This window comes from Falco punctatus (genome assembly GCF_963210335.1).
Source record: "Falco punctatus genome assembly, chromosome: 1".
Lineage (NCBI taxonomy): Eukaryota > Metazoa > Chordata > Aves > Falconiformes > Falconidae > Falco > Falco punctatus.
Window position 1 is genome coordinate 100,436,610 of NC_137580.1, and position 26,279 is coordinate 100,462,888.

Genomic DNA, 26,279 nt, shown 5'->3' on the forward strand with positions numbered 1-26,279 from the left:
TGGTCTGTCACCATGGGGAGGGGATAGATGTCCCCCATGTCACCGTGGGACAGTGCATGGATGTATCCCTTGTTCCCTGGGCTGTCAGCAAGGGCAGGGCATGGACAACTCCCTGCACCCCCAGGCTGTCACTGTGGGACAGGACATGGCTGTCGTCCTTACCCCCAGGCCATCACCATGGGACAGGGCACAGACCTTCTCCTGGGTCCCCAACCTGTCCCCTCGCCCACCCACTGTGTCCCAGGGCTGTGACCATGCAGTGGGCCACACCACATCCCTGGACCAAGGACCCAGTGCATCCCCAGGCTCAGGCAGACCCATGGGCACAGGACATGGGGCAGTGCCACCCACTGGCCTGGGTCACCTGTCACTGCCACCACCACAGAGGGGTCAGGGACACAGAAAAGAGCCAGAGTCCTTTAAAAACTTGTCCTTTATTAGTCTGTTGGAAGCGAGTCCCTCCATATAGGGCGTCCTACCCAGTTATAGCAAAGTGAGTAACATGACAGGACAGAGCCCCTCCTGCCTGTGGCCCCCCCAGGCTGGGGGGAGTGTGGGGACTGGCTGGGGTGGGGGGAGGCCAGGCCGATGGGGACATCCCTCCCTGCCGCTGGGACCCCCTTCCCTCCCTCCCTCCAATGTGAGGTACCCCTCATCCTGCCCCCTCCCCCTGTGGGGTCAACTCTTGGGCTGGGGGGGGGCGGGGCTGTGACACCCCACGACCCTCCCAAATCCCGCAGGGAGCGATAGCACCAAGGGGGACAGCTGCTCCCCGCAGTTTATTCCGCACTCCCTGCCGGGACAGAGGGGCTGGCAGGGGGACAGGTGCTGCTAGAGGCACAGGGTCCCTCCTGGAATGTGGGACCGGGAATGGCCCCGCGATGGGAGCGGGGGTCCAGGGTTTTGGGGAGGGGGGGTGTCTCAGCTTTGCTTGGGATGTACATTCTGGACCATGCAGTAGCACCAAAGTTCATGAGGTCATCAGTGATGGTGAGTGGTTACTTCCGCTTCCTCCCGCAGTACTTCCCTTGTGCGCAGCCCACGCCACCTGGGGGGGATGCACAGGGTGAGCCCCCCCCTGCACCCCCCGAACCTCTGGGTGGGGGGCGGGGTGCAGGAGCCGGCCCCAGGAGGTGGGAGTCACTAGGCGGCAGCACTTACCTCTAAAGCCCAGGGCACCAAGAGCTCCTCCGAAGGGCTTGGGGGGCTTCCCTGTAGGGGGGAGGCAGAGCAGGATGAGTGGGACCCCCACCCCACTTGGCTGCTGGGTGCTGGGGAGATATGCATCCCCCACCCCCAAAAATGCCCCACTTGGGGGATGGACACTCACCACCGAATCCCAGCTGGCCAGCGACCCCACCTGAAAGGAGAGCAAAGCCCTCAGCACTCAGCCGGGACCCACATTGCTCTGCCCCGCAACCCCCAGCCAAGCACCCCCGGATCAGCTCCCTGGGTCCCCCCCAGGCCACGGCCATGTCCCCGTGTTCCATGGGCTGTGCATGTCTCCGTGAATCAGCCAGGGAGCAAGATGCGCCCCGGGTGTGTGCCAAGGTGCCGAGCTGGGTATGGTACCTGGAAATATCGGTGATACGCCGAAGCCGGGAACTCCAGCTCCTGGGGAAAAAGCAACAGCCAGTGACAGCCTGTGACAGCAGTGCTACCCTAGCCCTGCCTAGCTGGGGACATTCTGGCTGAGGACCCTTCCTCACTGCAGGGACAGCTCCTGCAAAAGCCCCTGTCTGCACCATGGCACCTGTCTGGCTTCAGGGTGCCCTCCCGGACAGTGTGGTGCCCAGCAGGGGATGGCAGCAGAGTGGGGACAGCAAGCGGGGATGAGCACAGCATGGTAAGGGACATGCTCCCACCCCAGCCCCAAACTGCTGCACTCACCTGGCTGCAGCCCCCCAGCACCAAAACCTGTGGAATGGGAGAGCCCTGATAAGGACAGGGAGTTTGGGGACAGGGATGGGGGTCACCGCTCCAGATCCCCAGCCAGAACAGCCCCTGCTCCTTACCTGGCTTGGGAGGTTTCCCAACAGCTCCTGGATACAAGATCCCTGTGTCAGAGAGGGGCATCAGTGCAGACCCCACTGGGGCTCGCTGCCCCCTGGGCTGCAGCCAGACTCTGCTATGAGCCCAGAGGGTCCCCAGGCAGGAACCAGCATCTCCACATGTTGGGGACAATGTACAGTACCGTGCCCTGTCCCCATGGCATGGGCAATGCTGGTGCTATGGCCCTCAGTACCTGCTGGGTGATGGCATTCCTTTCTGATCATACCCCGGGAGCAGGGCAGGCAGCGGACACAAGATGGGGCACAGGGCACAGTGACAGTGTGGGGTGGGACTGCGCCGCCACTGGAGCAGACAAAAGCAACCCTGCATCCCCTACATCCTCTCTCCTTTTTGGCACTCTGCTAGCATGCTACTGCCACTCTGCTCCCTGCACCCCAGCCCTTGGAAGTCCTGATGCTAAGGGCCAGCATCACTCACCAGCACCGAGCCCACCGACTCCAAGGCCACCAGCTCCAAGCCCACCAACTCCAAGGCCACCTATGAGGGGGATCCTGGGTGAGCACCAGTGAGGACAGGCAGCATCATCTATAGATCTGTGATCTACTCCTCACCCAGCGCTACGTGTGGCTGTCCTTCCTCGGGCAGCCTCACTCCCCCCCGCTTTGGCAGAGCATCCCTCTGCCTGCACATCCCCACTGCCTGGGCTCAGCTCCCACCAGCACCTACCTGGGATGCCGCCGACTCCTGGGACTCCAGCCCCGGGAACACCTGCCAGAGAGAGCCCATTAACCCCCATCCCCCCACAGCCTGGCACCAACAGCTCGGGGCACCCTCAGCCAGTTCTCAACCAGCTGGGGTGGCCCTGACACCCATCCTGGGTGTTGCTGGCATCCATCTCACATCATCCAGATCAAGGAGACCCAGAGGGGACTCACCCCCCTGCACGATGCATTGCTGCAGGGAATGCACAGTGGGAGAAAAATGTCCTCAGCAAGTCCACAGGAGGGGGCCCTGGTGGTACTTTGCACCCATGGGTGACAACACGCCACCTCCCACACTTGGCCCACCCTCCACCAGGGCACCAGGGGGCACACGGGGACATGAAGCAAGGCCAGCACCCCAACAGCCACATGGAGGAAATTGGCCAGTGACTACCCACATGGACGTGGGGCAGCATGACAGAGCTACGTACCAAATTTGGGAGGTTTAGCACCAGGCTGCACTCCTACTTGGGGGATGCCTGCAAAGCAAATGGGGACACCACGGTTAGGACAGTCACCCCTGCACCCCTTCCATGTGCCACTACCCCCCATCCCACCTGCATCCCTCCACATAGCTTGGTGACTTTTAGCATCCCCAGCGATCACTGTCCCCAAGCAGGTCCCCGACTAGGGTGTGATGAAGCACCTACCTGCCCCGGGGAGGATGCCAGTGCCGGGTACCCCCACACCCGGCGCCAGCCCGGGCACAACACCAACGCCAGGCGTCACTCCTGGCACTCCAGCAACGCCAGGCACCGCACCTGGCACCCCTCCAACCCCAGCACCTGTGGAGAGAGGGTGTGAGGCAGCATGGGGGTGATCCCTGTGTGATGTTCATATTCCTGTGGCATGATCTGTCTGTTGTGGAGTGCCCACCACTGAAGGCCCCCAACTCCCCCTGGACCAGTCTGTGCCACAGCAGGGCTCACAGGGAGACCCCAGATGCCTACTGGGCAGGTAGGGCTGCCTGCTGTGGGCTGAGCCGTGAGCAACGGGCTTCTCTGGCCAACTCACCAAATTTGGCTGCCTTTGCTGCTGCTTTTGCTGCTGCGGCTGGACCTCCGACCCCTGAACAGACACAGCAAGAGGGGTTCAGTGTTTCTCGGTGGGTCCTCTCCAGCAACGTTGGACAGACCCCATCCCTCCCACCTTGTCTGCATTCCCCAAGGGATGGCCACGAGTTACTGGAGACCACCAAGATCCTCCTCATGCCTGTCCTGCCCCAGATCTGCCCCTGCCCCAGCCAGCCTGCCACCACCACCCACCTTCCTCCTCCTCCTCACCTGGGACACCTCCAACACCAGGTGCCAGGCCACCCACTCCAGGTGCCAGGCCACCTACACCAGGAGCCAGGCCACCCACGCCGGGAGCCAGGCCACCCACGCCGGGAGCCAGGCCACCCACGCCGGGAGCCAGGCCACCTGCTCCTGCAAGGAGAGAGGGAAGGATTTGGGCTTCAGCTCAGGAAGAAAGATGGTGGAAGGAGCCTGCTGAAAAGGCATGGCAGGCTGGGTTGGGTGGATGGATAGGATGGGATGGATGGGTGGGTGGATGGATGGATGGATGGATGGATAAACAATGAGGTAGATGGATGCTGGGGTGGCTGGCTGGATGTGGAGTGGATAGGTGAGTGGATGGATGGGTGGATGGTGAGATGGATGGATGGATTCAGGTATGGATGGATGGACAGCTGAGTGGACCGATGGATATTGATGTAACCATTTGGCGATGGGATGGGTGGGTCTTCTATGGGAAGGTAGATGGAGTAATGTATGAGAAGTTATATGGAGAGTGAACTTAGGATTCTCCATGCAGACCAGCTCTCTGGAGAGCACCCCCTGACACAGCCAGGGCCTCACTCCACATAGAGCCCTGTGGAGAGCTCACCCCTCGCCCCAGCCCACCGGGATCCCATGCAGTGCCGGGCCTCATCCCTGGCAAGGGGAGCAGCCTGGGGTGAGGAGGCAGTAGGAGACAGGACATATGGGATAACCCGGAGAGACCCTGGCTTACCGTACTTGGCTGCTTTGGCAGCTGCTTTGGCAGCAGCAGCAGCTGCTGGACCTCCGACACCTGTGGGAGAGGGAGAGCATGAGGGGCAGTGATGGATCATGATGGCCATGTCAGTACCCTTCAATCAGCACATCTGGGGACATCCCAAGCATCCCTTAGACACCATCTCACCTGGTATGCCTCCGACTCCAGGCACCAGACCAGGCACGCCGACACCAGGCACACCAACTCCGGGCACGCCAACTCCAGGCACACCGACACCGGGCACACCGACACCGGGCACACGCCCTGCACCTGCAGGGAGGTTCAGGGATGTGGCCAAGCAGGCAGGCTCTGTAGGCAGGGGCCCTGCTGACCACCCCGCCATCCACAGAGCCAGGGGTGCCCCGCACCCTGCAAGCATCCCTCCCTGGGAAAGGATGACAGTGACTCACCGTATGCTGCGGCTTTTGCTGCAGCCTTCGCCGCAGCTGCTTCTGGGCCACCCACTATGGGGACAGAAGGAAGAGAGTCAGGGGAGCGGCGAGGCCACCACCACCCCATCGGCTCATGCCAGCCTATCCACTCACCTCCAACACCAGGCACCACGCCAGGAACCCCAGCCACACCAGGCACACCGGGTACGCCAGGCACACCGGGGACACCAGGGATGCCAGGAACACCAGGGACGCCACCGATGCCAGGGACACCGACACCAGCTCCTGCAGGCAACAAGAGGGAAGAAGTTAGATCTCGTCACAGCAACAGCTGAAAGGTGAGACCTCATCATAGTCTGCTCTTGTCACCATGGCATGGTGAGAAGAGCACCCCACCACCTTATCACAGGAGAAATGCACAGTGGTGCAAGGGAGGGACTGGTCCCACGTCTCCCAAGAGGCCCCAGCAAGGATGGGAAATCTGCTGTTGTAAAAGAGAGGCTGGGAAGTCACCAGCACAGTGGACCATGATGATCCTCATCATCACAGAGGGCTCCAGATGGTCCTTATCATGGGGACATCAAGCCTTGCAGCCAGACAGGCCATAGAGAAGAAATGGCTGATGGTCTCCAGTAGCTGCCTGGAACAGCTGAGTGCCCTGGGTACTGGCCAGACTGGGAAGCTGCCCAGGAAGTGACAGCCTTGACCTGCTGGCACTTGTTATTGCCACAGGGACAAGCATCAGGTCACTTTTGGAAGGGCTGAGTGCCAGAGGCATTGTCCTCATGGCCTCCTGCTCAGCAGGTGCCTGGCACCCCACCACAGACACACACTCATTAACTTGTCACTGCCAAGTTTCTCCCTAAATCCCATCCTTTCCTGGGCACGTAGTGGGGGTTTTTTATACATGATGTATAAGAGAAATAGAAGAAATGGCCGGCAACAGCTTAGCCCCCGAAGGAAAGTAGCCATCAAGCATGGCTGCTCCCAGGGGACTCTCAAGCCTCTGCAGTATTGATGCAATATCATCATACATGCCTGGAACCTGGCATGTAACCTCTGGCACTGCCTTTTGGAGCAGCACATGGATCCTCCAGCCCTGCATGGAGCCTCAGGGCCCTTCCTCCTCTCTGTGCCAGGGCTCCCAGCTTCGTTTCTGCTTGGCCACATCCCTCACTCTGCTGGATACTGGAGCTCCCTTGGGTGTGCTTATGCCTGCTGGGCATCTGGGTCTTGCTAGACCCAAGTCAGATGCACTTCGTGGATCCCACCAGGTTTTTGGAAGGCAGTGACCCTGGGCAGGGATCCCTCTGCCAGGGATCTCTGCCCACTTGGGCAGCAAGGCTGAGCCTGCAAGTACCAGACCCTGGGTCAGGTGTGCTGCCAGGAAAAGGGATTTCATACAAAACCCAAGAATTCAGACAAAGTCCCAAGACACAAGTTTGGTCTCGTCCATTCACCTCCATGAAGCAGCCTGCAAAAACCCCATGGAGGGAGAAGGTACTGCTCTGGGGGTGAAGCCAAGCCTGGGTGCAGCAGCTGGGAGCTGGGCTGTGTGCACCCAGTCCCCAGATACCTCCCCATAATGAGCCATCAGGAGTGATCCCCAGGGGACACCTGCCTGCCTGGGGCACCCTGGGTGCCACGGGTGGAGAGGGTCAGCAAGGGTCCCTGGGGAGCTGTTTGGGAGCTCCCTGAGCACAGCACATACCGTACTTAGCTGCCTTTGCTGCTGCTGCCGCTGCTGCCGGCGTTCCGACTCCTATGGACAAGGGAGAGACAGACCCTCAGCCACCAGTCCCTGTGCCTGTTGCAAAGCCAGGCAGTGGGGACAGGGCTCCTGGGAACAGTTACCTGCCACCCCAGGGACACCTCCAACACCAGGCACCAAGCCGGGGACACCGCCAACGCCGGGTATGAGGCCTGGGACACCGCCAACCCCAGGCACCACCCCTGGTCCTGGAGGGAAGCAGAGCAGTGAGACACACACACCCCAGAACACCCCATGCCACTGGTGAGGACATGGTCTCCCCTGGTGTCATGGGAGGCTCCCAGGCATCTGGCTTTGAGGTGGGCTCCCCACACCTCCCAAACCAGCTGTGCAGGGGACCTGGGATGTGCCCAGGATTGGGCTTCTCAGCTCCCTACACCCAACCCAGGGGTCTGGAGCCCACCCAGTCACCCAGGAGCTTGAGGACCCCAAGGTCTCCCAAGGCCATGGTTGTAAATCCCAGCTGCTCCTGCGACTGACACATTTCCTTTCGATGCTCCAATAAGTGGTTATTTGATATTTGTTTTCCTCCTGCAAAACAGCCAATGAGGGGAGCAGCAAATGCAAGGTCTGCATCACCAAGTGCATCCCTCCACTAACAAATGATGGGTCGTCACAGAGGCCATTTCCCTGGACTCCCTGCCAGAGCCCAGCACAGAAAAATCACATCTCTTATGGAGAAACCATGCACGATGGGGACGTACTGCCCCCGTGTCAGGCTGCTGCATTGCAAGGTGGCCCAGCCAGCCCCACAGACATCACTGAAAAAACTGCTTTTTGCAAACCAGGCTTTTGCTCTTCCAACAGGCTGCTGGAAGCTGCCCCCAAGGGGTTAAAGCCTCTCTGCAGTCCTGGAGAGGTTTTGCACCTTGCTGCCTTCCAGAAGAGTGGCTTTCCATTGCCCCAAGCTCCAGCAAGTAGCTGATGATGCTGGGGCTGAGGGCTGGGACTGGGACAGCAGCCCAGGAGATAGGGCAGAGGGTAGAGGGGCAGGTGGCGAAGCTGTGCAGGCCCAGCACCAATGTACAGCTCTTCCGTGCCCTGAAAGCAAGCTTGGCCCCTCAGGCAGCTGCAGCATGTATCTGAGACAGCAGGGAACTCACCAAACGCTCCTGCCTTTGCTGCTGCCTTTGCCGCTGCTGCTGCTGCTGCTGGCCCTCCAACTGCCAGGGTAGTGGGAGAGAGTCAGAGGTGTGGGAAGGGGGAGATGACCCTCCCTCATCCCCAGGGTCAAGGGTCAAGCCCTGCTATCGCCTCACCTCCAGCTCCTGGGACCACACCGACACCAGGTACCACTCCACCGACTCCCGGGATGCCAGCCCCAGGTAGGACACCGGCTCCTGCAGCAGTGGAAATCATAATCATCAGCTCGGTGATGTGGGGACATGAGCAGCATCCCCACAGCCTGGGAGGGAGGGAGGGAGCAGATGCCCTTCTGGAGAGATGGGGGATGGATGTGCCCACGGAGGGTGACTTACCATACTTCGCTGCTGCTTTTGCTGCTGCTGCCTGTGCTCCGACTCCTGGGGAGGGATATGGGCAGCCACTGAGGTCCTGAGACCGTTCCCACCTCAGCTCCCCCATCCCACAGGGACCCTGGGGCCTGGCCCCTCCTGTCAGCATCCACCCCCTTTCCTTTAGGAGGTGATGCCCCCTCCAGGCTGTCCCTGGGGTGACACTGCCACCCTGGGCCACCAGACAGCTGGGCAGTGCCCAACATCCCATCCAAGGACTGGCAAAGTGACCAATGGTGCTCAGTCCCCCCGCCACGCCTGTGCCAGTCTCCTCCCTAGGAGCGTACCTGTTCCAGTGGGGTACCCTGCCTTTCCTCCTGCCCCGATGCCGGCTCCTATCCCACCGGGCCCGAAGCCTGCAATCACAAACAGAAAGGCAAAGACAGGTCAGGCACTGGCCTGAGGCAGGGGGATGAGGCAGATGGAGCCACTCTCAGCCCAAAAGGATCTCCTCTGTCTCTGGCATCAAGAGGTGTGGAGGGGGATGCCAGCTCCCCCCTAGTTGAGATGTCAGTTCAAACATCCCTGCCTGGAGTTGGCCACAGCTCAGGACGTGTCCCAGCAGAAAGCCAGCCAGCCAGCCAGCTGCTGCTGGTGCCACAGCATGCCTGCGGGTTAACAGCTCCCAGCCCCCTGGCGCAGGGTGCCGGCAGAGCCAATCGCTCCCAGCCAGGTCCACAGGCATCACAGGCATCCCTGAGGGACCACCTCACCCTAGGAGCGGGATGCCCCTCATACACGGCAGCAGTCAGCAGAGCCATGAGGAGCTACAACCGTGGAGCAAGGGCTACAAGCACTCACCGTAGGGCAGCTTACCAGTGCTGTAGGGCAATCCATAGCCACCTGGAGAGGAGAGAAGGTGGCGGGTTAGCACTTGGCTGCCGGTGGTCGTGCCCCCTCTGCCCTGCGGTGTAGCCCCTCTCTGCCAGCTGTCTGTGCAGCACCAGCCCTCAAGGCTCCTTCCGTTGGGATAGTAAATGCTCCCAGATACAAACCCCCATGATGGAGCCAAGCCAGGGGGTGCTCTTCTCCATCACCTCGGAAGCAGCGTCTCCATAAAGAGCTACACACTCCCAGCCCCGTGCCGAGGGCTGTGGTGCCCAAAGCCAGTTTTGCAGCAGCCTCTCGTGACCCTGCTTCAGCAGGGGGTCCCCTGGGAGCCCTGCGGCAAGAGCTGTACCCAGCTGTCTGCACCATCGCCAGCTCCAAATTAAAGGTTTTAATTGGAATCAGGGCTTGGGAGCCTCTGCTGAAACGTGACCTCATTAGGAGGTCTGCACGAAGGGACGGGGAGGGATTACAAGTGGGAACATCGCAGCCAGGGAAATAAATGTCTCCTTGTGAAAGAGCAGGATCCCACCACTCAGGACAACATGGAGATGCTCATGACATGGCAGGGACCATGCACTTGGGAGCCAGCAGCATCGAGCTCCCATCACTGCTGGCAGTAGTATGAGGAGGAGTGATGGGCTGCCACATCCCTGATGGGGACAGCTTGAGCAGCACGTAGAGCAAGCCCTCCCACTGGAGGGGGTTGCACGCAGGGCAGGGATGCAACTGCCTGTGGCCAGGACGGGATTGCTCATGGCAAAGCATCTCTTTGGGCAAGGGACACTATCCCCACCCACCAGCCAGCACGTGGGGACCAGATTTCCCTTCACCCTGCCAGCCTGACCCACCATGTCCCACACCAGCACAGCATTGCTGGAAGATGGGGGCTTTCCAGGCTGCAGTAGCCTTGAACTGTGCCGGGTATCCCCTGCCTTGGGGACCCCCCTTGTTGCAGCACCTCATCAGCTCCTTGCTCACCCCAAAGCTGCAGCACTGGGTGACACTGTGGAGGTGACTCCAGGGGTCAAAAGCCAAGCCCTTGGGTCTCCAAGGGTTCTGCCAAGTCCAAGCCCAGCTCCCCAGCAGCTCCAGATGGAGGAGAGAGCAGCCTCCGCCCCAGGGCTGTGCCACCATCCTGCGCTGGCACAGGATGCCACCAGCACTCCTGGAGGGGCTCAGGGCTGATGGGGACACTGGCTGGCGTGGAAAGGGCTTCACACAGACTGATGCCACCCAGCACAGCCAGGCAGTGGGGAGCAGTCCCCATCCCCATGGCATTGGGTGGGACCCTGATTTCAGCCACAGCTTCAGGCTGTGGCCCCAGCAACTGGGGTGGCCCCAGGGCCACCTCCTGAGCACAGAGCAGGAGATGGCTGGGGCATCTGGAGCAAATCATCCAAAAAGGAGACTTTCCTGAAAATGTTATTTTCCCTGCTGTCCCCTCGTCCCCTCTCAGCCCAGTCTTACTGTGGCTACAGTGCAGAGGATGCAGGACTGTGTGACAGCCCCTGGGTCCATCCACAGCATCAAAGCCAGCCCAGTATGTCCCCACACTGCCAGCTCCAAGCCCTCAGAGGTGACAAACTGCCATCTCCCAGCACCCTGGGAAGAACCAGGGTGCCAGGAAGCACCCAGCAGCTGAAACCACAGCTGGAGATACCACTGTCCTGCTGTTCCCCACAAGAGCTGTAACGTACCGATGGTGGTCCCTGGCCAAGGGATTTATTTAACGAAGGTTCCCCATAAAGTGGGTCAGCCAGCAGCAGCGTCCTGTCCGGGCTGCAGGCCACTGGTGGGGCCGCCACGGGATGAAGCCAGGCACGGCCGTGCCATGTGCCGGCAGTTAGCTCTCCGCACCAGGCACCGCATGAAAGGCAGTCTGGGGTTAGGCTGCAGCAGGGAGGCCAGACAGTATCCGATGGCAGCGGGGCTGAGTCGCCCTAACGAGTGCAACTCTGCCTCCATGGAAGGAAGCTGATGTGGGCCAAGCATTTCTGCTGTCATTTGTGGCCACGGGCCCCGGCAGGGGGAAGCCAGCAGAGCTGCTGGGGCCAGCGCCCATGACGGCGTGGGACCTGCTCCCTGGGGGTGGGCTCCCACTGCCAAGGCTTTTCTGCCTGCAGCAATTTGTTTCGGCAAGTGGGAAAATACTCGTGGATCTAATCACTTCCCAGCACCCCAGGAGTGTGGGATGGAGGCCCCTGCCGAGACCTGGCTGCCCTCCTCTTTGGGGATGCTCTTGGGACCAGCAAGCTGGCAGCATGGCCCTTGGAGGGCACAGCACCCGGTTCTGGCTGCCTGGCACTGTCCATCCTGGCACTGTCCCTGTGTGGGCACGGCTGGCTGGGGAATGGGCAGAGCTGGCATCCAGCACAGGGCTGGGAGATGGATGTCCCTGGAGCAGCCCAGCCTAGGAAAGGGTGCTGAGCACCCCCAGGCTTCCCTGGGCAGGCGGTGGGGAGAGACACCTGTCTGGATCTTCATCCCCACTGCCTGCCTGCTGTTGGTAGCCTTGGCTAGACCTCCCTGAGCCAGGACTTTTGGCCCAGGTGAATGCCCAGCAATGCCTGGCACAACTTCTGGAGCCACAGAAAGCAAACAGTCCCTGCAAGGGCTGTGCCTCATGCCAGGTGGAGCTGGCAGGGACAGCCTGGGGTTGCCTGGCCCAAAGCATGTCCCCAGAACACACTCTTTCCTACCTTACAACAGCTGGAGAGAGGCATAGCATCATCCTCACAGGCTGGGAGCAAGGCCAGCAGCAGCATCCAGGCAGCTGCCCACAGGGCTGCGATAGGCAGGGCTGCTGCTGAACACACCTGCCCAGTGTCCCTTGCCCTGTCCTGTGGTCCCAGGGCAAGCACTGGCACTGCCAGGTCCAGGGGACCCGGGGGCACCACGTCTTAGCCCTGGGGAACAGCAGGTCCATCTCCTGGCATTGCTGGGGGTCCTTCACCCCTAGCCCCGTTGGCTGTGGCAGCTTACCTGGGAGCTTAGGAGCTTTGATGGGATACCCCAGAGGGACACCAGGCTGCTGACCTCCAAAACCTCCCAGTCCTGCAAAGCCAACAGCAGACTCTCACCTGGAGCCCGCACCCAGGCTGCCACCAGTCCTTGCGAGAGGGGAGCGCCCCAGGGCACCCCGGGAGAGGACAGCAGGTGGCTTGGGAAGCCCTGAGGCATCTTCTGGTGTGTGGAGGCCATGGCTGTGATGAACAGGCTTGGAAAGGAAGAGAAGGACGGGCAAGAGAGACAGGACACTCACCAGGGATTCCTGCGAAGGCTCCTGCTCCTAGGCAGAAACACAAAGGCACCCACATGAGCCAAGGCTGGTTTCTGGGGTCCAAACTAATCTGAGTGGGCTGCATGGGCTCAGCTGGAGGTCAGCTTTGCTCACCCATGTGCCCTGTGGGGCTGCAACCCCAAAGGATGGGCTGGGGCCAGCCCCAGCAGGATGGGGATGAGGGCAGAGCTGGAGCCAGTCCTGCATGTGCCCTCCACCCCAGTGTCTCCAGGCGATCGAGGGGACCTACCTGGACCTTTTGGCTTGACTCCAGCACCTGTGGGTACTCCAGGCAGCACCCCTACACCAGGGAAGCGGACACCTGCAGCAGAGACCGGAGAGGCCAGGTGAGCACAGTGGGACATTGTGGGGTTGCTGGTACCCAAGCCCCCTGCACCCAGCTCCCAAACCCTTGTCACCCATCTCTGGCTCAGCACTAACCCTTGTACCCTGGGACAAGGTACCCTCATCCCCCAGGGGCTTGCTGGGTCCCCCCTATGCCAGCCTCCCCGCACTCCCCGGGCAGAGCTGCTGGAGAAGGGTTTGCTCCTGGGACTGCCTGTGCTTTACAAGACAGGGGGCAGGCTGCCGACACAGGAGCCCAAGGTGCCTGCAGGGTATACGGCACCCATGAGTGAGTCCCACTCGTGACCACAAAGCACCAGCCCATGCCATGGTATAGCCAAGCCCAGGCATTGCTCTCTGCCCCAGTGATGTGCACTGCTTCGTGCATGCTGGGGCTCTTTGGGGAGTGGGAGGGTCCTGTCCGCTGAGCCCTGACCCTCCAGGGGCAACAGGCAGTGCTTTGGCCTTGCAGTCATTTGGGTTGGGTTTTTGAGTTTGGGGTGGGGTTTTTTTGTTTGGGTTTTTTTTTTTTTACTTTTTACAAATGTCTTTCATTATAACTCACATGTTTTCAGACACGGAAAAGACATTCCTGACCAGCAACACACTTCTCCTTCTGACGATGTCGAAACATCTTTTTTTCACAAGTTTTCCTCCCCCAAATTACTTTGCAGTGAGGAATTCCTCTCCCCCCTCTGCCACCTCCTCCCCCTCCTTCCCATGCTGCCTTTGGCTGGGCAAGCCAGCCCCACTGGTCTGTGCCAGCTCCTCTCCCAGAGCTGATGCCGCCTGCTCCCGTGGAGCTTGGCATAAGGCCCCTAGAGATGCCGGGTCCCCCTGCCTTTGGCGTGGTGGAAATGTCACTATGGCCCCAGGGAAGGGGTTTGGAAACTGCAGGGTGCAGCAGTGATGGGGCAGGCAGGGCGTTAGGCAGGCGGGCAGCATGGGGCTGCTTGCAGCCTTCTGCAGGACAGGGTGCTCTGCCTGTGTGGGCAGGGCAGGCAGGAGTGGTGTTTTAATGCCCAGGGTGCAGCTGGCCACGAGGCTATCAAACTCAAACCGGGGTGCTGGCACCAGATGAGGACACCCTCAGAGGTCGAGGTGCTGCCAGTGGGGTGGGGACCCCCAGCTCACCTGCACCAGGGAGCACGCCACCTGGGAAAGCTCCAGGAATCCCAGCACCTGCCAGGCAAGAGAAAGACAGGGATGAGCACCCAGCCAGAGCCATTCCCCGCCCTGGCCCCAGCTTTGGGGCCGTGCACCTACCTGGTACTTTGGGGGGTTTCCCTGCTGCACCAACCCCGGGCTGCACCCCGCCCGGTACCACTGCACCTGCAGGCAGCAGAGACCCCCTGAGCCCCAGGCACCGGCTCCTGCCCACCCTGGCAGGCATGGGGACAAGTCTGCCCCAGGACTGGCTATGCTGGACAAGGGGTATTTCCTACCTGTGGAGACCCCGAGGCCACCAGGACCACCAACTCCACCCACGCCACCAATGCCAGCACCTGGAGGCATTGGGAAGAGGAGTGCACCAGTGTGAGATGCCACTGCTGGGCTATGGGTGGCCGGAGTGATGCCAAAGGAAGGGACAAGCTCAGGGCAGCTCTTGGGGGCAAAGGGGACACCCTGAGGCAGTACCAAGGATAAGTCCCCCAGACCTGGGCACAGAGACCAGGCAGCTCGGTGCTCTCTGCTCCTGAGGGCTCAGGTTTGGCCAATGTCACTTTCCTGGCATACCAAGATGTGCTAGGGTCCCTCTAAATTGGTGGGAATCCCCACAAAAGCAGACCCTCCCACTTACAGCCCCCCAGTTCCATGGGGAAAGCTCTCCTAAACCAGGCTTCCAGGAAACACCAGGATTCCCTGGGGGCTGCCCGAGCCCCAGCGTTGCCTGGCCCAGCATTGCATCAGACACCCCCAGCACTCACCAGCTTTTGCAGCAGCCTTGAGCGCAGCAGCAGAGGCAGCGCCTGGGAAGACGCCCCCAGGAAAGGCACCTCCAGGAAAGAGACCCGCAGCACCTGTGGGAAGAATAACCAGCATGAGCATCCCCAAAAAGCAGCTGGCAAGAAGGTAACCTGCCCTCCATGCTGGCCATAGTGGGTGCAGGGAATGGTGAGCCATGGGGGGCTGCGCGGCAGTGCCAGGGCTGGCATTGAGCTGGGCAAGGCAGGGGTTAGCAGGCACTGCCCTGTCCTGCACCAGCTTCTCCCTGCATCCCCTCAAATACCTGCTCTGATCCACATCCTACCCGTCACCAGCTGTGCTAGCACCACCCAGGGCACCCTGTGGTGTCATCAGCTGCTGCAGACTCCCGGGTCCCTGCCAACTGGTTCACGTGGCAGGCTGACCAGCTGTGTGCAGGCACTGTCCCTCTGCTTGCAGACCCCGCGGGGACCCCAGGTCCCTCCTTGCCTATTGCTGGTTGGGGTCACCCAGCCACAGTTGACATGATGGTGGGAGACCACAGGGCTTCCTGTTGGCAGCTGCCAGTCCCTCGGGTCTGGGAAGGGTGCCCAGCCCAGAAGGGACCCACCAGGCAGGCTACAAAGAGCACCCAATGGAGACAAGCCACATGCTGTCCCCAAGGTATTTCTCTGGGGACATCACCCTGAGGACAGCCCAGAGCAGGGGCAGCCAGTGGTCTGTGCTCACCTGGCTGCAGGCCAAGTGGGCCGAGTCCCCCGAGGCCTCCGACCCCTGGAAAGAGAAGTGGGATGAGGTACGGTGGGGGGGACAGCCAGGGCCAGACGAGCAGGAGCATCCTGTTGCACCAGGTCCCCCTGGGACAGGAGCATGCCTCCGGGCTGGGCACCGGGAAGGGTGACAAACATGCCTGCCAGCATCCGGTGCCAGCATCCAGGTCCCCCATCCCATCCCTTTCTGCCTCACCCATCCCCCCACCCTGCCTGGCCACGAGGGGACGAGCCGAAATGTTTATGGCTGAGGAATGAGCCCCTCTGGCTCGGGCCAGCGCTGCCTTCCAACATCTGGGGCTAATCAGTCCTGGCTCCCTCCAGGCGCAAATTCCAGTGCCTTTGGCTCGGGGCACAGACACTGCTCCGGCTGGGGCTTCACAGCCGCGCCGCGGTTGGTTTTAATTATGCCGAAATAAAGGGCCTTGTTTTTCTTTCCACGAGCTGAAATCTGAGTAAACGGAGGTTGCCGGCCCCCGCCTCGGGCTGGCGCTCCCGCCGCGCAGACAAGCCGGCTCGGGGGGCCGGGGGGATGCAGCGTGCCCCTACCCTGGGGCGCCGCGGGTACCCCTGGGCTGGGCAGGGAGGGGAGACCCTGGTCTCCACCTAAAAGAGCATCTGTCCCTGGGCCTTGGTAGGCATGAGGCATCTCTGTTGGTATCAGATTTGCCCCCCTGTACATTCAGTCCCTGCTGCCCCAGCACCTCCCCACCATGCCCCAGGCTCAGTGCCCTTGGGCTGTGCATCCTCCTGCTAAGCATCTCGTCTCTCTCCCGGTGACGGCCCCTCTCACCCCCTCATTTCTAGGCCAGACAAACCCCAGCGTCGGCTGCAGGAGCCCCAGCAAAAGCTGCTCAGCCACGAACACAGGCAGGCAGAGGTGCTGCCAGCTTCCCACAGACATGGGCTCCCAGTGGGGCTGAGTGAGTGTTGCCTGGCTTTGCATCGTCCTGAGGAGCTTTGGCACAGGTTTGCAGGCAGCAAGCACCCCAAAAGGGAAGTCTGTGGGGGCTGAAGGGAAGAAGGGAGTGCGCCAAAGCAGGGCATGAGGGAGGAAGGCTCCCCTGTGGCTATGGGGGCTTGGCAGGGGTTAGTGTGGCCAGGCAGTGCAGAAAGTGGTGGGGGGTACCCCTTGGCCGTGTGGGAGAAACATGAGGGCAACAGGGGTCAGGAAATATCCTGTCCACTGGCATGGCCAGAGATGGCAAGAGCACCAAGGAAAGGCTTTTTACCTGGTTTGAGAGGTTTTCCTCCAGCCCCAAGTCCTAAGGGAGAACATGTGGAGAGGGGTCAGAGCCACCCTTCCTCTGAGCATCCCGCAAGATGGGGCCAGCCTCGTGGCAGACCCCCTGCTCACCACAAGGCAGCTCTTCGGGGGGTGCTGCCCCCCTCCCCATCCTTGCACACCTTGGGCAAAGGGGTATCAGCACTCACCTGCTCCCAAACCTCCAACCCCAGCACCTGCAAGCAACAGCACAGTCTTAGCACCCATCCCCGTGAGCACCCACCACCCATGCCAGGCTCCCAGGGGTCCATGGGGAGGCAGAGAGGGTCACAAGGGGATGGGGCACCTCCCCGCCCCAGGATGCCCCCAAGCTTTTGGCTGAAACATCGGGGACAGGCTGTGACCTCTGAGCACCTCCCATGGCGAGGGCTGGGAAAGGTGTAGGTGCCAGCCCTGGGCTAGTGACACCCAGTGTAAGCCTGGCACTGCCACCAGTTCTGTCCCCATGCCATGAGGCTGGCATTAGTGCAGCCACCCAGGGCTGAGCAGCCAAACAGTGTGTCCCCATGGCCCCTGATCCTGGCTGGCAGGTCCCCAGCCCTCCATGCTGGCTCAGAGGCACCCAGGGACCACCCAGGCATCTGCCCCATCCCCGCAAGCCAGGTGATGTCCCCCCAACACTGCCTGGACCCCTTTACCTGGGAAAAAGCCTGCTCCTGGCACTCCCCCTCCAGGGATAGCACCAGGGACCCCTGCAAGAAGAGACAATAATCATTAAAATCTCCCCAGGGATCCAAGTCTATCCAGCAGGTCAGGGTGGGGGAACGTTCCCTGGGATAGGGAGCTGCTCTCTGCAGGTGGGGGTGGGATGCAGAGCCCTGGGCAGGGCTCAAAGGCAGGTTCCTGCCTTTTCTTGCACACCACAGTTTTCCCAGTATGACAGTGGTGACAGGGCTTAGAGGTGCCCCAACTGGGAGCCGGAGAGGACATCTTGGTGGAGATGTCAGCAGGATTTGGTCCTGCATGGGACAGAGGGACACAGGGCTGGTATGGAGTGAGGCTAGCTGGTGTCCAGCTCTGCTTCCCAAAACCTGTCCTGTACCACCAGTGCCATCTCCATCACCTCCAGCTTCACATGGCTCTGGAGGGACAGGTCCAGGCATGGTCATGCATGACAGGGTGAGGCTGTCCCAGTTCATGCCCACAGACCTCACTGGTCCCAGTCAATCCTGAGCATGCTTGGCTGTGGCTGCCCCATGCCCATGCTGCCTGCCCTGCCTTGCCTTACCTGCTGAGCTGCCAGCTGGAAGAGCCAGATCAGGCCAGCAGGACTGCTGTTGGACTGGGAGGACAGTGCTGACACCCAACCACCTGCATGCCTCTGCCCATCTCTGCAAAGCTAACTGCCCAGATCCCACCAATTTCCAGGACATCTGGAGCTCATGCTCAGACACCACAGCAATGTTTTTTGGCTCATTTGGACCCTGGCAAAGGTATGTCTTCTGCAGACCACCAGGCAGCCATCTCCTCAGTGGTCGCCCCTGCTCCATCAGGGCTATGGATGGGGTGGCAGCTTACAGGAGGGTTGGCAGCACAAGGAGGCTGCAAGGCAGAGGGATGCTCCAATCCCCGCTGGAGCATGTTTTTGACACTGGGGGAGTTGCCATGGGGTTTGCAGTGGGATTTGCAGGACAGCTGGCAGTGAGGCTGGCAAGTAGATTTGGGGGTTGCCAGAGGCAAGTGCAGCACTGCCATAGCCAGCAACCCCAAGGCAAGCTGCACCCAGCTCTCCTGCCTGCTCTGGGCAGAGGGGATGGAGTTCAGGGTGGACAGGCACTGGGGACCCTGTGGTGACATGGCTGGGACCTGAGAACCTGCTGCCCTGCTCTGAGGCTTAGCACCTCAGTGAGGGTTGGGGGACCCAACACACCCCCAAGAGCTGGGTGCGTGCAGTGGCACAGCCCTGGCCACACCATCACAGCCTGTGTGGTGCCCTGGGACTGAGCAGGGCAGCCAGTGCAGGCAGGTGCCAGACAGGTGGCAGAGCTGGCATGCCAGGGAGGGGGGCACATTGTGCTGCACATCTCCATCTCAGATGTGGTGCAAACTCTGGAGTCCCCTCTTGCTGTGCTCCTTAGCACCCTGCTTCACCCCAACATTTGCCCGCTGCAACATGCCAGGGATGAGGCTGTCCCCTCAGCCCTGCTCACCTGTGTCCCCCACCACCCAGGGCACCTGTGACGGACCCCCAGCCCAGCCGCACAGAAGACTCAGTGCCAGGATGCACCCACACGTGTGTCAGGACACATACAAGGGGGATGTCTGGCTCTGCATGCACAGGAGAAGTTGGGACACATGCATTGGCAGGACACACACCCACAAACCCATCGGCAGAGGACCTATGCCGGGACACATCACACAGCCCCCATATGCCCCAGTGATGCCAAAGAGTGGGGCTCAGCCCTGTGCCCCAAAAAAACACCTCCCGGGGCCTTGTTGGGGCTGGAGGTCGAATCCAGCCCTGAAGCAGCTGATATCCCCTGCAGTGGAGGGGACATGTGCTCGGTCATCACTCAGGCCAGCCAGCTCACCCCTCTGGCACAGCACAGCCCAGCCCGGCTGCCAGCCAGGGGTTTATGGAGCAGCTCATTTTCCCCGCACATTCCCCCACCCACCCCACACCCACCCCACCACCCCCAGCTTGGAAACACAAATCCCAACTTCTTGCCTGTTTCCAAACAAACTCTGAGCAAGCGTCCACATATCGCCTGCCCTCCCCAACCCACCCTGCTGGGAGGGGATGCCCCACTGCTGCTCGGAGTGAGAGCCGGCAGGATGGCCAGGATCCGGCTAGGAACCCCCATGCCCAGGGCCAGTGACTTTCCCCCACCGAGCAGGAGGGCCCCTGCTGTGCTTAGCCAGGCCAGGTCCCTAGTGCTGGGGTGACACCAGGCAGCTGGGGACCCAGGCTGAGGTCCCCTATCCCTCTGTCCTGCTGTGCCAGTGCTGCCTGGCAGAGACCCCTGGGGAAGCTGGGACAAGGCATGATGGCTTTTAGCCTTCCTGGGCTGTGTGGGGACCCTAGAAAGGTCCAAGTGACACTCCAGGTGACATATGCCTGCAGCCACAGCTGCCCTTCATTGTTGTCACCCTCCTGGACACTGTAGACCCTGGCAGGGGGCTCCCCCTGTGGTGCCACTGTTACTTCCCCCTCCCTCGGCATCCCTCAAACACCATCCCAGGGCCAAGGTGCTGTGCTCATCTGCACCTTTTGGAGGATCACAGGGGATGTGCTGGTTCATCAACCATCTCCATGCCCAGATCAGGAGGCAGAGGCGGTCAGCAAGTCCTGGCAGGAGCCGGGATGGCTGGGGGCAGCGGGATAGCTGGGCTGCAGATGCCATGCGTCTCTGGGGAGCTGAGGTTTTCTCTCAGGAGCATTGCAGGAGGCTGTTCCCTCCCTTGCCACTCTCCCTGACCAGCTCTGCTGCCAAACATGGCCAGCTCTGGACTTCCCTTGAAGCTCTTTTACAAACTGCTGTGGTGCTGGCAAAGCCGGACTCATCCCAGTGGGGAGGGAGTGCCCGTATCTCACCTTGGGGTCTGCTCCCCGGTGTGGGCACTGCCAGGGGGCACAGGGCTCTCTGACCTGCTCTGCTCTCCAGCTGAGGACCAGCAGCCAAATTCACCCCAGCACCACCAGTCCCACCCATCGGCAGCACCACCACAGCTCAGGTGCTGACAGCAGCCCACGCACTCGGCAGCAGCTACACCACGAGCTCCCTGAGGTCACACTGGGCTGTGGCCATTGCTCTCCAGCCAGTCCCTGTCCTTCCTCAGCCTCATCATTCATCACCCAGCCCTCTCCTTCCTTGGGGCCGGAGCCCATAGCCTAGCTCCGCTCTGCTACCCGGTGAGGCATACCCCCTTCAGCCTCTCCATCTCGCATTCCTTTGGCACATCAAGGAAGGGGAAACTGAGCCACGAGCCTCCCAGCACTGAAGGAGCTCTGTGCTGCCTCTGTCCCTGCTCCAAGCCTGCAGGACTCCAGGAAGGGGGGTTTCTCCTGTCTCCCAGCTTTTCTCCTGGGCTGTAAGACTGCAGAGCACAGGGCTGGCCCCCAGCACCCCAGCACCCCCCCCTGGGGATGTCTTCTCAAGCCAGAGGCAGGAGAATTTGCAACCCATATGTGGTAGGGTGTGCCAGCTGTGGTAGAGTTTGGCACTTGGAGATACTCAGGTCCTGGTGTGGAATAGGATCCGGTGTTTATAGGAACTAGACTTTTTTTCACATAGCTCTGTACCACAGGTCACTCTGCACTGTTGTGTCTGCACTACTTGTGCTGCTTCAGATTGACCACTGTTTGCATCATCAGCATCATTTCTACCTGCACCACTGCTTGCAGCTTCCTTTACAAGCCAGAAATACATGTTTTCTCTATTCAACAGCTTTCAAGACGAAGACCAGGCTGGAGAATCCACTGCAGGACATGAGCTCACACCCTCACCAGGCAGCCAAACCTTGTACCTCACCATCCTCCCTGCACTTGTGGGCAACCACTCCTGGAGGAGGTTTATTATGTAACCACCACAGATATTTCCCCTCTTCCCTCACACCACTGGTGTTTTTCTTTCTTGGGAGAATCAGTTCTGGAAACAGCAGTCTCCAAGCAACTTTGAAGCTGTGTTGCATCCCAGCCCGAGCTCTCTGGTAGCAGCTCAGGGGGAAGCAGGAGGGGCTGCTGTCGAGAGCCTGGCTCCTCTCCAGCCCCCTCAAGCATTCAGCTTTCATCTCTGAGTGCTGGCGGACAAGCTGCACCCTGCAAGTTGTTTGCAGAGGGAGCAACCCCAGCAGGCCAGTGCCGTGGGGAGGTACTCAGCTGGGAAGGGGAGATGCCATCCCAGCCCCACAACTGGCACTACTGGCCCTGGGGCACACAGGGGACTCTGGGTGTCCTCAGAGGGTCTTCACGGTACCCAGGCTGGGATGCCAGCACACCTGGTGCCAGCCTCTTTGCACCCACTCAAGCTGCCTGCTGTGGTCCCAGAGCCTGCAGGGCTGGGACCTGTGTCCCTCTTGTACCCCCTGGGAGTGTTGCTCCTGCAGGAACCCCTGTGCTCCAGCACAGGAAGCACTGAGGGATGGATGGAAGCACTGAGGGACAGATGTCCCGCTACAAATGCGGGGACATGCTGCACTTAGAAACACACAGCAGCTTTCCCAGGCAGCAGCCTGGATCCAGCCATGCACATCCCACAGTGCCCAGTACAACTCTGCTGAGCAGCATGGGATGATCCTGACTTGCTGCTGGGAGCTTACCGACTACTGCCAACTGCTGCAAGTCTGGGGCTCAGCCCCTTGACACTGCTCTCAGGGGGACAGTCTGTGTGTGCAGGGGTCCTTTTTCCCCTTCGACCCTGGGATGTCTCAAGGGTCCCCTTCCTGCCAGGCTGGTTTGCAGCTGCACTGGCAGCAGGTGCCGGAGGATGCTGCCCTGAGCCCTCTCCAGGTTGGGTGCACCCCACAGCACCTTGGCATCCCCCACACACTGTGCCCCTGGCTGTGCCTCTGTCCCATCTCAGTCCCTGAGGGTTGGCAGGGCAAGGAGCATGGCTCAGCCTGCCCAATGCCGTGCAATACATCAGGCTGAAGAGATACTAGTCATTTCTCCATTGGGGAAGCATTTTCTGGTGTCCCCATCAGCACTGGCAGCATTTCCAGGGCCAGGGCCACCTCCTCTGTGAGCCGCTTCCCAAACCAGCAAACACCCCTGGAGACTGAGCCAGGGAATGGAGTGGGGCCGCCAGTCCCAAACTGCTCAAAAACTGCTGCAGGATCTCGCCCAGAGGCCGAAGTCCTCATGAGACTGTCCCAGCTGGCCGCTGCTTGAGTGCTGGGGAGCAAAGCCACCGTGGTTCAGGAAGCCAACAGAGAACATCACTGCCTGAGATGGAGAGTGCCCAGGACTAAGATGCACTCCACCAAGCACCTTGACCCTGAGCTGTAGCTACCCAAGATCAGGCACTGAACAGCAGCTTGGCTTTACAGGCAGCTGCCTGGCCTGGCACCACTCTGAGGTCACACTGCCTGCACAGCCAGGGTCAGACCAGCCCGTGGTAAGGGTCATTGGAGCCCACCACAGCAGGACAGAGCAGGGAGCTGCAGGGCACTGGCAGATGGAGCTGCTGGCTGCAGAGCCCTAAGGGCTCTGCCCTGGGCAAGGAGTAGCCCAGCCTGAAGCTGCCTGATGCCACACGCAGCCCTGGCACTGCCCTCCCCTGTCCACAGGGTCCTGCCCCCTCCCCTCCTCTGGTCCTTGGTCCTCTCTGGCTGACAAGCCTCACACAACAGCTCTGGCACCGACCCCATCACTGATGGTGGCTCTGCCCATCACACACTCTCCACGGCATGACACAGGGCGAGCACTGCCTGGCTCTCTGGAGGTGGCTGTCCCATCCCTGACCATGCTGTCCCCATCTCGCAGACCCTTGCCCTGTTTGGCCAGCGCAGCAGGCCATAAATCTGTTCTCAGAGCTGCTCTCCCCACCTCTGTGCATGCTCATGTCCTGACCACAAGACGCAAGCCGTCTGGTGGGCAGGCACCTGCTGCGCTGGCGGCTCCAGCTTTGTCACGCGGTGCCGTGGGATGTGCACCACTGTGCTGGCTTTTGCCTCCCCGCCCCAGCAGCGAGTTTGCTGCATGTGCATGTGCTGGGGTGTGACACAGCCCCTGTCACTGCCCGCCAGTGAGCCATGACCTGTGCCATGCACTGGTGGATGGACCTGACAATGGTGACATCAGTGCAGGGAGGATGGTGCAGGGGCCACCCCAGGCACCCAGAGCGATTTGGGTGGGTCGAGCTGCTCTGCAGCTGCACCAGCCCGGCAGGCTGTGTCTTGGCCACACACTGCGCAGCAGCTTGCACACATTGACTGCGGGACGCACACACCCCCCCACTGCCCCTCCAGCTCACACCGCCATCACAGAGAGGGGGTGACAGGTGTCAGGTCCCCTGGCCCCTCACACTTATGTTCCCCATGGCAGCTTGGCAGCTACCCCCAGCTGCATGTGCTCTGCCTGCATGTCCCCAAGCCCCTTGTGTCCCTGAGCTTCTCATGGCCCTGACCCTCTTGTGTCCTCAAGCTTTGCGTGTCCCTGAGCCTCTCATATCCCCAAGCCCCTAGAGTCCTGCACGTCCCCGAGCCTCTCGCCAGGATGCAGCACCTCATTAGCCTCCCCCTGACAAGTGCTTCATGCAAGCGGTGCCAGTCCCGGGCTGCCCAGTGTCACCCTCCTCGGTGACATTCCCTCCCACCCGGGCACGGTACACGCGGCTGGGGGGCAAAGAACCCTCCGGGGTGGTGGCACCCTGGGGACTGCCCTCCCACCCTCAGGGACGTCCCCAAGGCAGGGCAGGGGGGTTGCCTGTCCCTACTCGGGGACATACAGCCGCGGCAGGCGTGGGGCTGCCCGGGGGGCTGCGAGGGGGGCAGCGGCCGATCCGTGGCGCTCGTGGAGGGTCCTCGCAAGCAGGGGGAAAGCACGGGCCGGGGCTAAGGGGGAAGGAGCCTTTTCTTTCCTTACCTCCTTGCTGAGTAGCCGGGAGGATGGAGAAGAGGAGGAGGACTCCGGGAAGGAGGGGTGCAGCTGCCTGCCTTGCCATCTCTTGAAGCAATGCCCCCGTGCTCCTGCAGGCAGTGTGTTTTATCCCAGAGCTGCTTAATTGTTGCTTCCAAGGATGCGAGGGGAAGGGGGGGGGGGGGGGGGGGCGGGGGGCGTTGGAAGGAGGGAGGGGAAAAGAGGAGGGAGAAGCGGGGAGAGAGGCTCAGGACACTACGTCATGAGGAAAGGGCAAGCACACACAAGCCTCTCCAGCCGATTGGGCTGGCTCAGTGGTTATTTTTTTTTTCCCCTTCCCACCCCCAATCCCCCGCTTTTTTTTGCTTTTTTTTTTTTTTTTAATTCCTCTCCTTTGCTGCTCTTTCCAATCCGGGCGCGCCCCTGCCAAAGCAGCCGGGAGCAGGGGAGCTGCCAAGGCGGGCTGCGGCGGGTGCAGGGGCGGGCGGCGCCCCCGCGAATGGGCCGCTCCCACCCCCCACCCCCCGCCTGGCAGCGGGGAGGGGGTCGGTGCCCAGGCTGGCACGGGGAGGGGGCTGGCATCCCGGGTGGCACCGGGCAGAGGCGAGAGCCGGCTGGGTGAAGGGATGGAGGGTCCGGGGGGTGTCGTGCGAGGAGCCGCCCCCAGGCGCGGGGTGCGGGGTGGGGGGCCCGGGCCCGGTGCCTGTGCCGGGCTGCGGCGGGGCACCACCGGAGGTGGCCGTTAGGTGGCGGGCGCGGGGTGTCCGGCCGCCGGCAGCAGCGGGAACCGGGGCACCTGGCAGCCCCGGAGCGGTACCCTGGCCCCGGGGTAGCCTGGGGACACGCCGCGCCCAGCCCGGCCGTGGCAAGTGGTGGCCACCGCGTCCCCCCAGCCACCTCCAGAGCCCGGTGCCACGGGGCGGCTCTTGCCGCTGAGTTGGGCTGCTCCCCCCTCTCTCCAGCCCCGGTTCATTCGCGGCCACCCGGGCTCCGACCCCCCCACCAGCTCTGAGATGCTCCTGCGAACCTAGGCACTGAGTGTCCGTGCTGGCCACCTCGCCCAGCCTTCTCACGGGGTGTCTCTGGGCAAGTGTCGGGGAGCAGCCGGGGCAGGCAGCGAGTTAAATTTGGAGAAGGGATGAAAAGCAAGGAGCGCAAAATCCCCCTCTCCCTACAGCCTGCAGCACTGGCCACACTCAAGCGTGGGATGCCGTCGCTGCAGGTCCAACACAGGGTCTTCTTCTCTTTGCCAGGTGCTGAGATGCTGCTCATCCCAGTACCTGACCCCCCCGTGAGCCCCAATCCACTTCCCAGGGAGTGAGAGCACGTGCAAGGAAATGCCCTGTCTGCACCCCCTTCCCACGGGGCCCCCGTGAGCAGCCCCCCCCCCCCCATTCCCCATGCTCCTTCCGTGGCTGTGGAAATTGGCAGCAAATTATCAGCAAATCCACCCAGTTCCTCTTCGCCTGTGAGAGGTACGAAGCCCCAAACCTGGACGCCCACTTAAAGAAGTGTGAGCTAAATCTATGCACTGGACGGCCCCTCTGGAGCCTGGCTGTCTGGCTTATCTCAGTTCCCACTTTATTTTAGAGAAAGAGCTGATGGCTGTGGCTGCAGGAAATCCAGGGGGTGGAAATTACTGAGCATTTTGCCCTCCACACCCAGCATTGGAACACGTCAAGGAGATCGGGGGGAACGGGGAGGGGGGGGCGAGGAGGGGGGGGAGACGGGATGGGACGGGGACACAGCGGGGGGGGGCGACCGTGCATGAGTCACTGGCCATTCAGGGGGCTTTGCATGGATGATGATTTTCTGTTCATCTGCATCCTTGCAAA

General features: G+C 61.3%; 1 protein-coding gene across 2 annotated transcripts; it reads right to left on the reverse strand.

The window, feature by feature from the left end:
- Positions 1-415: 415 nt before the first annotated feature.
- Positions 416-24,626, reverse strand: ELN (elastin). 2 transcript variants are annotated; one of them, XM_080398965.1, is made up of 34 exons: positions 24,451-24,624; positions 17,564-17,617; positions 17,075-17,101; positions 16,873-16,905; positions 15,600-15,644; positions 14,873-14,965; positions 14,390-14,449; positions 14,211-14,276; positions 14,079-14,126; positions 12,850-12,921; positions 12,582-12,608; positions 12,302-12,373; positions 9,290-9,331; positions 8,776-8,844; positions 8,453-8,497; positions 8,234-8,314; positions 8,078-8,137; positions 7,058-7,162; positions 6,915-6,965; positions 5,357-5,488; positions 5,222-5,275; positions 4,959-5,081; positions 4,788-4,847; positions 4,058-4,201; positions 3,789-3,842; positions 3,425-3,559; positions 3,206-3,253; positions 2,740-2,781; positions 2,491-2,550; positions 2,016-2,057; positions 1,573-1,614; positions 1,331-1,360; positions 1,162-1,212; positions 416-1,048 (listed from the first exon to the last, which is right to left on the reverse strand). In XM_080398965.1, the coding sequence occupies exons 1-34, from the start codon at positions 24,527-24,529 to the stop codon at positions 999-1,001; spliced, it is 2,196 nt and encodes a 731-aa protein (XP_080255091.1). In that variant the 5' UTR covers positions 24,530-24,624; the 3' UTR covers positions 416-998. The 2 variants fall into 2 exon arrangements, with proteins under 2 accessions (XP_080255091.1, XP_080255090.1); XM_080398964.1 differs by lacking the exons at positions 416-1,048; positions 1,162-1,212; positions 1,331-1,360; positions 1,573-1,614 and adding an exon at positions 1,643-1,917 and having other exon boundaries at positions 24,451-24,626.
- Positions 24,627-26,279: the final 1,653 nt, after the last annotated feature.